The sequence below is a fragment of the Hevea brasiliensis genome, chromosome 18 (assembly GCF_030052815.1).
Source record: "Hevea brasiliensis isolate MT/VB/25A 57/8 chromosome 18, ASM3005281v1, whole genome shotgun sequence".
NCBI lineage: Eukaryota > Viridiplantae > Streptophyta > Magnoliopsida > Malpighiales > Euphorbiaceae > Hevea > Hevea brasiliensis.
The window spans coordinates 34302539-34318492 of record NC_079510.1 but is presented as its reverse complement, the minus strand read 5'-3'; the positions used below and the strand labels follow the sequence as shown (position 1 = coordinate 34318492).

General features: G+C 31.5%; 1 protein-coding gene across 1 annotated transcript; it reads left to right on the top strand.

Annotated features, from left to right (window-relative positions):
* Nucleotides 1–4568: 4568 nt before the first annotated feature.
* Nucleotides 4569–14725, top strand: LOC110659222 (senescence-associated carboxylesterase 101). The gene is made up of 4 exons (XM_021817082.2): nucleotides 4569–4757; nucleotides 4859–5231; nucleotides 5379–5975; nucleotides 13779–14725. Exons 1-4 carry the CDS (start codon nucleotides 4705–4707, stop codon nucleotides 14592–14594), a joined length of 1839 nt encoding a protein of 612 aa, XP_021672774.2. The 5' UTR covers nucleotides 4569–4704; the 3' UTR covers nucleotides 14595–14725.
* Nucleotides 14726–15954: the final 1229 nt, after the last annotated feature.

Sequence of the window (15954 nt, the reverse complement as noted above, 5' to 3'; positions counted from 1 at the left end):
AAATAAAAAAGAGTAGCATAGGCTCTTAGGTTTACATGTACTTTTGTTAATTTTTATTTTAATAAAATAAAAAAATTTTAAAAATTAAAATGAGTGAGAGACTTTCTTTTAATGGTAAGAATATAAAAAGTAGTAATCTCTATTGAAATTTGTAGTGTTTTTAAAGCTAATATGAATGCACCAGAGAGAATTTGAACATCAAGTTTAAATTGTATACATTATTTTAAGAAAAATATGTTGAGGGTTAATAATGTAAAAGTCTATTTTTTTTAAGTATAAAATTATAAAATTATTCCCATTTATTCATATAGCATCACTCTATAAATTGTATATACTGAGCAACTCATTCACACACACATATATAATAATTTTTTTTTTAAATGTACATTCTATATTTTTTGTACTCATTGTATGTATTCATAATTTAATATTTTTACACATTATTTTTTATTATTTTTTAAATGATATAATATATTAATTATTATTATTATAATAATATAATAATTTTTCATTTTTCATGATATTTGTATTCTATATGCACTTATCATTTTTAAATTAAGTTAATGAAAATGAAAATATATTAAATGAAATAAAGAACTGTATAAATGAAATTTATAATGAAAAAATTATTATTATAATAAAATTTTATAATTGCAAGTGTTTTATGAATATGTAAATTTAATTATTTGTTATTTTATTAATTCATAAGTATTAAATTTATCAATACTAATTAGTTTTTACCATTTTATAATTTTTATAAAATATATATAATTAACATGAAAAATTTAAACTTTTTTCAACACTATTTAAGAATTTATGCACATAATAAAAAAATAAATTCAATTTAGTATAATTTCTTATAACGTTAATTTTTCTAAATTTCTGGTTATTTTTAATTTTATTTGATAAAATTAATTGTGCGCATCCATATTAATAAATATCAATATTATTAATTTTCATTTGATATATAATATTTTAAATAATTTCATATTTTTTATAATATGAAGAAAACTTTAAAATTAAGATTAAAAAATATATTTACACTAACAAATTATTCATAAATAATAAATTAATAACTAAAATGTTTTTTCATAAAAAATAAAAAAATCGATGCTAATAGAATAAAAAACATTAATATTAATATATTATTATTTTTAATTAAAATGATTATAGTAAAAAATGTATAGACAATTATTTAGTCTACAGTAAAATACTTAGTTAAACTAATATACAATTTATTTTTAAATTAAATTTTTTATAATAATTTTTCTTGGAGTAAACATCAAATTGCAATAAAAGATATTGTTGAATCCAAAATAAATAAAAACTCTATTAAATGATGTAATGCCATGTTTGTATTTAAATATAAATTTATTAAATTTAAATAATAATTTTATATTTACAGTATGATTTCTAATTCCTTTTATTAGTATTCACTCTTTACTAAATTAGGATAGCTTTATAATATTAAAAAATAAAAAATATATTATTTTTTTTACAATCATTAACATTTTTTAAACTTTTAATAATATACATCTTAAAATAAAAAAATTAGTACTATAAATTATAATCATCTTATTAATTATATTAATTTTATAATAAATTCAAACTTAATATACTCTGTTAGTTATTAATTTTTTCAATAATATAAATTTATCTATTTAAATGTTTTTTCTCATATATATAATTTATTTTTTTATACTTTGTATTGATTATATATTATTTAAAAATTTTAGATTCATATAATTTTAATATATATTACATACTAATTAAATATTTTTTATAAATCAATGAATATGAATTCTTATATATATATATATATATATATATATATATATATATATATATATATATATATATATATATATATATATATATAATATTTACGTAAGACTTATAAATTCAATTTTAATTAGAACTAACTTATATATTAATGTAATAATTAAGAATTTTAAAAATATACATATAATTAAGAAAAATATAAATTTATTTTATATGAAATATTTTTTAATCAACATATAAGAAGTTAAATTAAATGAAAATTTCAAAAACACTAATTGAAGAATTTATATATTTGGCTGATAAAAATTAATTTTTTATTTTTTTACATAAATTCAAATATAATTGTATTAAAACAATTTTACATAAATAATTATAAGATAAAGATAAAAACTTATTAGGATTAATTAAAAAAGTTATTTATATAAATAAAATACCTTCCTATTTTTATAAATAATATAAATCATGAAAGTATTTTTATAAATTTTATTTAAAATTATATTATAATGAAAATTTAATTAAATAAACTTTAAATACAAGTAGCACTATGAATTTTAGATTTATATTAACTCTAAAATTATATAAACAATTAAATTTTAAGTTATAAGAATTTCAAATTTATATAAACTCTAAAATTAAATTAAATATAAAAAATATATAATTACAAATACTATAAATAATAAAGGGCAATTTAATTAAAACTAATATTCTCCTTAATTGAACTGATTTCCAGTTGGACAATTGCTTAATTATAATCTATATATGTACTGTAAGAAAAGCAACAGTAGAGAAAGAAAATACATTAATCCTTAAGCATCATATGCTCTAAGATGAAAGAATATGGGTAAGTTGCACCCTATTTTTCACAATTTTAGGTGGTGTTTTATTTCTTCTTCAAATTTCTCTAAAAATTGTTCAACTTTATCCACATGAAGAAGGTCAAGGGTTGAAACCCAGATCATCTGTCTTTGTCTTTTTCTCCATGGCATGTTTTGTAAAAAATAATTTATATATAAAAAATATTTTTATAAATTTTTTTTTTTTGTCAGAGAAAGAAAAACATACATGAATTAGTAATAGACTGAATCGTTGTTAAAATCATGATAATTTTAACAGAGTTATTAGCCCATATATAATTTATATATAAACACACTCTATATATTCGATTATATAATTCATATATACACACACTTTCTATATTTGATGTGGGATATTAAAGAACTAGTTTAATATTTTTTATTATTTAATTATAATGTTAAATTAATAATATGTGTTTATACCATGCATATATAAATATTTTTATATTTTAATAAAATTATCAAAATATAGAAAGTGACTTTGAAGTTATTTTCTTTAAAAATGATTTAATTTTTTATTTGACGAAGAAAATTTCATTGACTATTTTTTAAGTGTTTTAAATATTAAAAATATAAAAATATATTTTTTAAGAAAATATTTTATGCCTAAATTTTCATTTTTCCAACAATAGGGCACCAATATGCAAAATGTTTTTATTTTAATATTTTTTTTATCATTTTCGCCTAGGCCTATATTAGCAAAAATTATGAGCTAGGGATTTGGGTATCAAGCACCATAAAAGGCTCAGCAGTTCCCATCATTTGGATTAGGGTTTTGGGTATTATTGTGATTTCTTTGATATGAAGAACTTCCTGCATCAAGGTGAGGGATAGGAGCTGTAATAAATCAAAATAAAGAGAGAGAATGCGTCACATGATCAATGGAAAAAAATTGTTTTTTTTTTTAATTATTTTAATTTAAATGGACAGAAATGAATATACTTCAATTGATTCTGATGCATTGGCTAATCTTTGGTGTATATGTATTGCACATGAAGCCAGGTTGAAGATTTCGGGTTGGTTAAGGTTTTGTTGATGGTTGGACCTTTGATTTTTTGGGTCTGAAATTGGAGTTTAGCTTGATTTGATGTGTAATGGGACAAAACGATGATTATTTGTTTGGGTGAATTATTATTTAGTTGTTTTATTTTAATAAAATATATTATTTAATTTTTATGTTTTAAAAAAATATATTATTTAATTTTTATGTTTTATTTTTATTAAATTATTTAATTATTTTATTAATTTTTTTATTAATTAATACTAATTAAATTATTATTTTAATCTCTTTATTTTAATAAAAATAATTAATTTTTATATTTTAAAAAAAATATATTAATTAGCTTTTATAATTTAACTTCATTAATTATTTAGTCTCATAATTATTTTTAATATTTAAATTATTTTAATATTCTTTTTCTTATTTCTCTTTTATATTCTTTTATTTTCCCTCTTAATATTTCATTCTCTACTTACACTCTTCTCCTTCTTATTTTTTCATCATTTTCTTATACTAATAAAAATAATATAAACTATTTATATAAAACAAATTAATCAATTTCTCTAAAATTTTAAGTAATCTAAGAAAATTATTTTTCAATAAAAAAAATATAACAATAATGTTTAAGAAATTAAAAATTTTTAAAAAATATAAATTTAAATTTAGCCTTCATATATTAAAATTTTTATTTTTATTTTTATTTAAGAATATATTTTTTAAAATATATAAATAAATTAATTAATTTAATTAAAATAAATTAATTAAATAGTAATATAATATAAAGATTAATTAATTAATTTTTTTAAAATAAATAAATTAAATAATAATTTAAATAATAAAAATAATAAAAAATTTAGTGAAGGTGTTAAATAGTTTAATAAAATAAAAAAAATTAAACTAAATAATTCAAATTATTAGTTTCGTCAACATGCTAGGCTGCATAGTAACTTTGTTTGTTACCATCAATGGAGGGTTCAGAAAGTTCCCAACCAAACCATGGAATTGACCCGTTGACTTGCTTCTACTTGTATTTCTTTCACCTTTCTCGTCTCTGAAGCAATAGATTCCATGCTGTATTGCCAAGCCTTTGGGCAATCATCAAGAATGAATCAACTTCCCATGTATGAACCGATCTCTTCTCTTTTAAGCTAAATTTCATTCCAATTACAGAAAAGGAAAATCACTTTCTTGATTTTGTTTTCTGTGTTGTTCTTGTTTTCAGATTTACGAGTGGATTTGAATTGGCAAATTTAGCGGTTAACTCTAATTTACTGCATCTTTCATTGAGTGCAATCGCTGCTCTTCAAGATGAAGTCAACCGATTTCAACAACAGCAGCAGCAGTCTTTACCTCTAGGATGCAGAGTTGATAGACAATCAAAGTATACTATTGTAGCTTTGGTTACTTCACCCTCTTGTACAATTCATCATCTTCAACAAGGAGGAGATTTGGTTTCATCAGCAGACCTTAAGCAGAAGAACTTTCCCTTGTTTGAATTCTTATGCTCTAAAGGCAATCCTTGTTTCTCCATTCTTACAGCTGCAATCACCCTCTTTTACAATTGTTTTACAGATCTCTCTTGCCTCAGAACCCAGGTACTTTTCTCATTCTCTGCAATCATCTATGGTATAAAGGGGATTAGCACTTGCTCTTGAAGGGTTAACATTTGAAAATTGCAATATTCAGCAACTTACTCTCATTTATTGATCTTTTCTTGTGTTTGAAATGTGATCTGTTGTTAGTTAGTTGATCCAGTGACTGGTAATTTATCAGTGGACACTCCATTAATTATTACGGGAAATTCTCTGGGTGGATCAGTAGCTTCTCTCTTTACCTTATGGCTGCTTGATAGTATCAGTCCACGCTCCAACAAACGTCCTTTCTGCATCACTTTTGGATCACCTTTGATCGGCAATTTAGGCCTCCAACGAGCGATTTCAGAACGCTCAACATGGAATTCTTGCTTCTTGCATGTTGCTGCAAACCAAGACCCAGTTCCAAGTCTCTTTCTCCGACCGCACATTCCTCAATTTTTGGCCTCAACTCCACAAACTATTCTTTATAGGCCTTTTGGTGCATTTCTCTTGTGTTCTGAATTGGGATGTACTTGTGTTGAGGACCCTGAAGTAGTTGTTCGTTTTTTAGAATCAATGGCCTTGGAAAGCACGGGAAGTCAAATTTCTGACGAATACTTGCTGAGGTATTATGCAGAAATATTGGAGACGCTGAAAGCCAGACTTATCTTGAAGAGAAGTTCACTGCTTGGTCTTTCGGTTACAGATTCACTTGAGGCAGGGATAATTCTACAACTGGAAGCAATTGGTGCTAAAAGGATCCAGGTAGCTGAATCTTGACCTTATAGCAACTTGAACCGAAGCTGATTCCTTGTATTTACTGATTTGTCAAATATATACATATACAAGAGTCCTTGACAGACTTGAGTACATCAGGTTGTTAGGCTGTTAAGTTAGATAGTTCTTAGATAAGCTATACAGATATGATTAGCTTATACAGATGAGTTTCACTATAACAAGTATATCTGATATAAACTATAACACTATAACAACCTTATTACCCGCCCACAAGTCAACCAGGAACTGGTTGAATTGTCAATTTAGTATGTAGGAGTTCATGTCGTGTCCGAGGTATAGGCTTGGTCAGGGCATCCGCAATCTGGTCTTTTGAGGATATACAGCGCACCTGTATGTCTCGTTCTGCGACCTTATCTCTGACAAAGTGATATTCAACCTCAACATGTTTCATATGGGAGTGAAAAATGGGGTTTGCTGTTAAGTAAGTCATCACAGCACAACGTAGGTGGTTTCAGCAAATGCAGGTTGATTTCACGTAACAAAGACTGAATCGAAGTGAGTTCCATAGTAGCAGCACCTAGGGCCCAATACTCAGCGTAGATTGAACTCTTCGCCACTGTTGCTTGCTTTTTGGAGATCCATGAAATCAGGTTGCTGCCCATGAATATAGCATACCCAGTAGTCGACTTACGATCATCTAGACTTGAAGCCCAATCAGCATCGCTGTAAACATGAAGACTGAAATTGTGAGACTTCGACAAAAGCAAGCCATAATTTTTCTTGTCTTTTAGAAAACAAAGAATCATTTTTTTATAGCATTCCAATGATTTTCCTTTGGCGCAAGAACAAACTGAGATGCCTTATGAACTGAATAAGAGATATCAGGTCGAGTTAAATTCAAATATTATAGACCTCCTTCTATCATCCTGTACATAGTAGCTTCGGCCAATGGGTTGTCATCTGTCAGTAGTTACCTAGAAATAAGGGTTTCTACTGAATATAGAGATTTTAGAAAAAGATAGACAGAAAGGAGGAAGAAGAGAGAGAGAGAGATAGGGACGAGAATTAGAATAAGAGAGAGAGAAGAAATTTAGAGAGAAAGAAGTATGAGATTTTATTGATTTGAGAATGAATCTCAATTACATGAATGGCTGCTATTTATAGTATTACGTGATAACTATCATTGACTAATTTCAACAGCTATAACAACTTCTCAACAAACTAACAGTTTTTTTCCCTCCAAAATAACTACTCTTCTTTTCTATTTCTAAACTTCCTCCTCCTGTACGTGACAATTCATCACAACACTTCTCAGGATGCACTTCCCAAGTATGATCTTCTTGTAAAGCTGGAAGGTCCAAGATTAGAGTGATATTGTCCCTTACCTTTCTTTTCAACAAAGAAACATGAAAAATTGGATGAACAATAGAGGAAGGAGGTAATTGCAGTTTATAAGCCATTGCACCCACTTTAGCAACTATCTGAAATGGCCTATAATACCTTGCTGATAACTTGAGTGACATCCTAACTGCAATAGAAACTTGTCTGTAGGGCTGCAACCTCAAATATACCCAATCTCCAACCTGAAACTCTTTTTCTGCTCTTTTCTTATCTGTTTGCTGTTTCATTCTATGTTGGGCCTTAGTTAAATTCTCTCGTACAATTTCTGTCATATGCTGTCTCTCCTGAAGTAAATCCGTCACAGCCTGGACAGGAGTGGAATCAGGGAAGGGAAAATTAATATCAGGAGGGTGATAGCCATATAAAGCTTCAAAGGGACTCATCTTGAGGCTGCTATGATGAGTACTGTTATATCCCTACTCAGCTAATGGTAACCATTTGTTCCAAGTAGCAGGCAAATGATGTGTCATACACCTCAAATAACATTCTAAACACTGATTTAATCTCTCAGTCTGCCCATCAGACTAAGGATGATAGGCAGTAGTGTAATGCAATGAAGTCCCAGACAACTTGAATAACTCTTCCAAAAGAGACTCGTGAAAACTTTGTCCCTATCGGAATCAATGGAAAGATGCAGTCCATGAAGCTTGTAAATGTGATGGAGAAACACTTTAGCAATAGAAGCAGCAGTGTATGGATGAGAGACAGCCAAGAAATGCCCATACTTAGTCATTCTACACACAATTACCAAAATAACATCCTTGCCTTCAGACTTAGGTAATTGCTCAATAAAATCCATTGAAATATGTTGCCAGGCTTGTGTGAGAACTGGTAGTGGCTGCAATAAACTACCAGGCAGGCTGTGGTCACTTTTACACCTGGCACACACATCACACTTCTTAACCCATTGGATCACATCCTGCATAAGACTTTGCTAGAAAAAATGTCTTTTCAGCCTCGAGTAAGTAGGGTGAATACCAAAATGTCCTCCCATAGGAGAATCATAATAGATAACCAACAATTTATGTCTAAATGAAGTAGCAGGGCCCACAAACAGCCTGCCTTTAAAGTACAATATGCCTTTTTTGCATTCATAACTAGGATGAGAGCTATTATCAATAGCTAATTAAGCCAATAATTGCCCAATTTGAGTGTCCTCTTCATAACTGGCTATCAATTCATTTATCCAAGCAGGCTGGATGAATGATAGTACAAGTAGATTCCTGCTCTGGTTCCCTCAATGGTCTCTTAGAAAGAGCATCAGTCACTTTATTCTCCACCCCTCTTCTATACAAGATCTTGTAATCCAACCCTAATAATTTGGAAATGCTTTTTTGCTACAAGTTAGAATGTAGCCTCTGTTCCAAGAGGAATTTTATAGACTCGTGATCTGTTTTGATATAAAATTGCCTTGCTCCAAGTAGTGTCTCCACTTAGCAACAACAAATGTAATAGCTAATAATTCCTTCTCATAGACAGATAAACCCTATTTCTTGGTCCAAATGCCTTTGAAATGAAAGCAATTGGATGTCCCTATTATTGCAGCACTGCCCCCATACCAAAATTGCTAGGATCTGTTTCGACAATGAAAGGCTTTGTAAAATCAGGAAGTGCAAAGACTGGAGCTTGAGATATTGCAATTTTAAGGTGATCAAAAGCACCTTGAGCTGCTAAATTGCACTGAAATGAATCTTTTTTTAACAATTCAGTAAATGGTTTGCTAATAGAGCCATAGTGATGGATGAATTTCCTATAACAACCAGTGAGGCCAAGAAAACTTCTCAATTCTTTAACATTCTGTGGCACAGGCAAGTCACCATAGTTTTGATTTTATTAGGATCAATAGCCACTCCATTTCCAGATATGACATGCCCCAAATACTCAACTTGTCTTTGAGCAAAAGCACACTTAGACATCTTATCATACAACCTTTGCTGCCTTAGGACTTGAAATACTGCCTCCAAATGCTTGACATGAGTAGAAATGTCTGGGCTATAGAAGAAAACCAAGACAAATTTCCTTAGAAAAGGATGAAAAATATGATTCTTGAGAGCCTGGAAGGTTGCTGCTGCATTTGTAAGACCAAATGGCATAACCTTGAACTCAAAATGGCCATGATGTGTCCTAAAGGCAGTCTTGGGAATATCAGAAGGCTTCATTCTGATTTGATGGTAATCAGCTCTCAAATCTATTTTAGAAAACACAGCAGTCCCATGTAACTCATCAAGTAAGTCATCAATCATAGGTATATCCTTGATTGTGAGATCATTTAACTTCCTATAATCAACACAAAACCTCCAAGTCCCATCATTTTTCTTAACCAACAACACAGGTGAATATAGAATAGTACTAGGCTGAATAACATCATTAGCCAACATTTCAGATGCTAACTTCTCTATTTCTGCCTTTTGGAAATGTGGATACGTATAAGGTCTCACACTAATGGGTTGTGTATTTGGCTGCAATGGTATGGAGTGATTATGGTTTCTAAAAGGAGGCAATGTCTTAGGCTCCTCAAACAGTTCTTTATAGTCATCAAGCAATCCTTGAATTTCATTATAATCTGTAGAAGAATTACCTGAAATTGTAGCTGTCACAGAAAAGAACTCAGGTAACTCAGAATGCTCAGCTGGTTGTGGTGGCATTAGTGGCACTTCAATATAAAATTGAGGGCTTTGGAAATTCTTCCCCTTCCTCTGCCACAGCTCATTAATGTCTTCACATTGCAACATCTTACAAGTAACAGCTTTATCATTGATCCCATACAATGTGATCTCCTTCCCATTCTTCTTGAAAGTGACTCTAGAGTTTACAAAGTCAAATAAAACTAGACTAATAGTCCTCATCCAATCTACTCCCAATATAATATCAAAACTCCCCAACTCCAATATTTTGAGATCAAGCACAAATCTATGCTTTCCCACCTTCAAAGGAAATTCAAAACAAGTGCAATCTGAAATTAATTTTCTGCCATCAGCTACAGAATTAGGCACTGCAGAAGTTTGGACTATAGGCAGCTTTAATTCCCTAGCCACTCTAGCATCAATAAAGTTATGGGTGCTACCACTGTCAATTAAAATTAGCAGCCCTCTATTCAAATACTGACCTTTCACCTTAATAGTTTCAGTCCCCAACTTCCCTTCAATGGCATTAAGGGAGAGTGTCATCTCCTCCTCCAACCCAACACATCTTCCCATTGCTGAACTTCAATGTTGCCTTCCCTTTCAATCTCCTCATTTCCTTGCTCAATCCATTCCGATCACTCCCACATAAAGCCATAACAGTCTTTTGCTTGCACACATGCCCTGGAAAATATTTTTCTCCACATCTGTAACAGGGTTTGTGTTGTCTCACATTTGTTTGGTTGTTAGGTTTTGTGGATATAGGTGTTTTAGAGGCTTGAGAATTGGCTACATTGCTGGAAGTGACAGACTGAGATTGTTTTGGATTAGAGACTGTGAAATTAGGTTTAGCTTCATTGTTTGGGGGTTTTGTCAATTGAGGATAATTCTGATGTAATTGAGAGGTTCTAAAGGAAGGGTTATAAGTTGAAGTTTGAGATCTGAAATTACCAGCATAGGATCTTGAGGAATAAGTGGACTTCTTGTTGCTTTCTAGTAACTGTTCTTGAAATTTTGCAATCTCAAATGCATGAGAAAGGGATGCAGGCCTAACAATCCTTACCATAGGACGGATTTCATCCCTTAATCCTCCTATGAAAGCTGACAGAAAATATCCCTCTTCAAGATAAGGCATAACCCTCTCCATCTTTATCCTCATCTCCTCAAATTTTTCCTAATACTCCATTACAGTCCCAATTTGCCTTGTCTTCATAAATTCCTCCACAACATCTTCCATTCCTTCTTCCCCAAATCTAGCAAATAATGCCCTCTCAAATTCATCCCACAGCATTTCACTTTTCCCTTTACTCCAATTCTGAAACTAAGAATCTCCCTTATCAATCAAGAAGAGACTAGCAATTCCCACACATTGCTCCTTGGGAACCTTGTAAATCTCAAAATACTTTTTACACTTTCTAACCCAAACCTTAGGCTCACTACCATCACAGGTTACCAACTCAATCTTGGGCAAAATTCTTGTATTATCATCAGTGTTTACTACAGAAGATGTACTGAATTGATCCTTAGCAGTTTTCTTGGGAGGATTTGGCAGAATCCCCTTACTTTCCTGTCCTTCATGTTCACTATTCACCTCAACTTCCTTATTCCTTTCATTAATGAACCCACACATCATTTTTTTCATCTCATCCATTATTTTTTTTCCCATATCATCTAATTTTTGCTCCATTTTCTCCATTTTTAGATCCAGCTTCCTCTCGGCAGTTTCTTGCCAATTGCGCACCTTTTCCTCTAGCTCTTCCATTCTAACAGTTTCTTGACTCACCACTTGACTTCTAGGCATCTTGCGACACCCCTGGTACTGATCTGGATCAAAGCCCTCCACAAGAACCAGACTCTGATCCTAATTTGTCAGTAGTTACCCCAGACATCAAAGCAAATTAACTCAAAGGGTTTATTAACAAAAGAATAAGAATCAGCAAATTGTAACTTATGCATTTTACTAACATTACATGCATGAGAAGGAGTAATAGAATCTTTATTGCTAATAAAAGAAACATTCTGATGAGACAAAAGGGAGCGAACTGTGCGATTAGCATGTCCAAGGCGAGCATGCTAGGTTCGAAGTTCCAGTGAATTCGCTTGAGGAGACAATTGGGACAGTCGAAGCAGCAGATTATATAGCCCTCCATCACTTCGGCCTTGGTGCAATGCTTGCTTTGTGGGGATATCCTTAATAACAAAAACATCAGGGAAAAACTCAATAGATACATTATTTTGAGTGGTAAAGGCATTAACAGATAGCAGATTTCAATGAATATTAGGTGAGCAAAGGATATTGTCAAGCACAAAAGAGCAATATTAACTGAAAAATGAGATTTACCAAAGTGAGTGATTGGCGAAGTACCATCATTACCAACAGTCACTTGGCCATTGCCATGATAAGGAAGAGACTCGAAGATGCTGCTGTTATCAGCTGTGAGATGGAAGTTAGCACTTGAATCAATAGTCCATGGCTGTCGTGGAGAGGTGGTATTCAATTTTGGTGAAGGGCATTGTTTGGTGATGTGTCCTTGGCCCCTGCAGTTGTGAAATAATTGTTGTGGAAAGAGTGGAGGGTTGTGAGTAGTTATGTCCTTGGCCCGAGAGGAACCTCTGCCCCATCCACGACTAGGAACACGACTGCTTGTATTTTGTGGCTTAGTGGCAACATGAGCCGATGGTGTAATTGAGGATGTAACAGAAAGTGTCTCCATTTTTAATTGTGTTTCCTCGCTAAGCAGCATGGCATACAAGTCATCAAACTGTGTTGGAGCATTTCGAGCCTCTATTGCCCAAATAAACGGACAATACTCACTGCCCAGCCCCTCTAGCACATCATTCACAAGAGTGTCTTCAGTGATTGGTGCTTGGAGGGCAGCGAGTTGGTCAAAGATTTGTTTTGCCCGCGACATATACACATCAATAGTGGGCTTCAGCTGTTTACAGAGCTGAAACATCCGGGTATGAGAACCCATTGGGAAGATTGTTGCAAGCTTATTCTAAGCTTCCTTGGCTGTCACAGATCCAATTATCTGAGGAAGAGGATTTTCAGAAATAGTTGAAAACAGCCAACTCAAAACCAACTGATCTTGTCAATACCAAACTTGATATTCAGGATTGGGTGTGTTATCATTCAACAATGGTGAGGGAGGAGTGGAAGATTCAGAAACATGGCTGGATAAATTGTATCAATTGAGCAGTGGTAACAGCTGGGCTTTCCACAGCATATAATTTGACGATGTGAGTTTCACAGACACATATTGACTCACGTTTGGGAAGGGAGAAGAAAACAAATATGTGGAGTTTGTGGTAACTAAACTTTGTGTCGTTGACATTATGGCTCTGATACCATATAGCAACTTGAACCGAAGCTGATTCTTTGTATTACTGATTTGTCAAATATATACAGATACATGAGTCCTTAACAGACTTGAGTACATCAGGTTGTTAGGCTGTGAATTTAGATAGTTATTAGATGAACTATACAGATGAGATTAGCTTATACAGATGAGTTTCACTATAACAAGTATATCTGATATAAACTATAAAACTATAGCAACCTTGCCAGCCCTGATAAGTTATGCTTTTACTCATTTTGTGCACAGAAAGAAATGAAGGATTAACTTTCACACGCAATTAACTTACCTGAAGTATGCATGTGGCAGTGCAGTGCACTTTTTGATTTTCTGCTCATGGCAAAATCCTTACAAGAAAAAATGTTGGCAATTTTTGTTTACACCTCTTTCTGCTATTTGCTTTTAGATTTTCTGAAAAAACCAATCCAAATTAACTCTGATCTTCTTAGCAGCAACCACAGCATAACAAGGACTTCACCAACCTGGTCTCCAAATTGAAAGAAAGGGAGCAAATCCGTATGTTCAATAAAAGGAAAGCCTTGAATCCAAGCCGAAAATTAAATGAAATAAAGATAAAAATGGCCTACCTCGAATGGTACAAGAAGAGGTGCAAGGCCAAGGAAATAGGGTACTATGATAGTTACAAGAACCATCTTTCTGAAAGTGATAGAGATGTTACCAAGTATAAGAAATTTCTCACGAACTACTGGAAAGACTTGGTTGAAGAAGCTGAGAAAAAGCCCCAAAAGGAAGGGAAATTCATTCAATTGACGTGGCTTTTTGCCGGAACAAATTATAGAAGAATGGTTGAGCCTCTTGAGATAGCAGAGTACTACAGAACACATGGCAACAGAAACTATGAGGCTTTAAGGTCTGAACATTACCGTCTGTTGGAGAAGTGGCAAAAAGAGGATGCAGATAGACCTACTGGTCCTCCGAGTAACAAGAAGAAGAAAGAAGTGGCTGGTGCTTTGACAGAGGATTCTTGCTTTTGGGCAAAGGTGGAGGAAGCTATCATTTCATGTGAATTGTTGATGGCTCCTACATCCAGTGCCTTGGAGAAACAATCATCAAGGGAATGCCTAATTGACTTTGAGAAGTATGTAATGGAGCAAATCAAGAATTATGCAGTATCACCTGAGATTTTCTTGAGAGAAAGCAGTTTTATGAAATGGTGGGGAATGTATCAGAATACTGCCTCTAATCGTTCACTCATTGACTTTATGAGGAACAGTAGAAATGTCCAATATGAGAAGGGGTGCTTTTAGTCCTCTCACCGAATAGATTGTACTTTGTTGATGGGAATAAATGTGTGCATTTGCTCTAAATTGAGTAATGTGAAATATCCTAGTGACGTTCAGTCAATCAAATTTTGAATGGCAGCATCTTTTTCTTTTTATTTTTTTTAATTTCTTTTAATATATTTTTTAATCTTTATGAGTTAATTTTAGTCAATCTTGTATCATATTACTATTCTCCTCCTTTGAAAGAGTATTGTTTCACTGCATTATATCTAACAAATATATGTTTATTTTGACACCAAAGTAGTGGGTAATTTTTATAATCTGTCCTTGAATTTTGCTCCATGTTTTATTTCAATTCGTTACTAAAAAATCTCTAAACTTTAATTTTATTTCACAAAAAATCCCTTTAACCTATAATAGGAAGTTTCTTTATTAAAAAATTTCTCTATCTACAGTGTGATGTTTACAAATGCAGTTTCAGTACTTTTCAGTTAAGGCTAAATCATCTTTCTTTTCAGGAAGTAGATTATTGTGATGCCATTGATATTTTTGTGATAAATTTAAATGATGGTTGAAATAGACATTGTTTTTTGAGTCTCTAAATTTTAATTTTATTTCACAAAAAATCCCTTTGACCTACAATAGGAAGTTTCTATATTAAAAATTTTCTCTATCTACAGTGTGATGTTTACAAATGCAGTTTCAGTACTTTTCAGTTAAGGGTAAATCATCATTCTTTCCAGAAAATAGATTATTGTGATACTATTGATATTTTTATAATAAATCTAGATGATGGTTGAAATAGACATTGCTTTTTGAGTATCAGAGAGGGAAAGGAGGTAAAAAGGTAATTTCAATTTTTTTTTTTAACTTGGAAACTTGTTATAGCAGGCTAGAGAGATTTTTGTAAAACAAAATTAAGGTTTAAAGATTTTTTAAGTAACAAATTGCAGAAATGAAACACGAGATAAAGTTTAGAGACGAGTTATAAAAATTACCCCCAAAGTAAGCAAGAAAATGGACATTCTATTGGTGGGAAAACTTTCAAGCTGGGTTATAAATTGGATTCATGAAGACATTCAAAATTTAAACCACATGAATAACCAAATCTCTGTGAGGCTTCAAGCTGGTGAGCAAGAACTTGAAAATCTTCAAATTAACTGTAGTTTTAGTTTTTCTCAAAGAAAGACAAATTGGCACTGAAGAAATTGGCATTGGTTAGACGGAAATCACAGTCCAATGGCTTAACCAAGGAGATCAAACTAGAGCTTAGAAGCTTATCTATTCTAGCAGTAGTGACAACATTAAGCATAATGTTCAAATCAGAGATTAATTGATTAATTCAGATGGTGCAGTATTAGTGCTTCATTTGTACAGGTGCTAA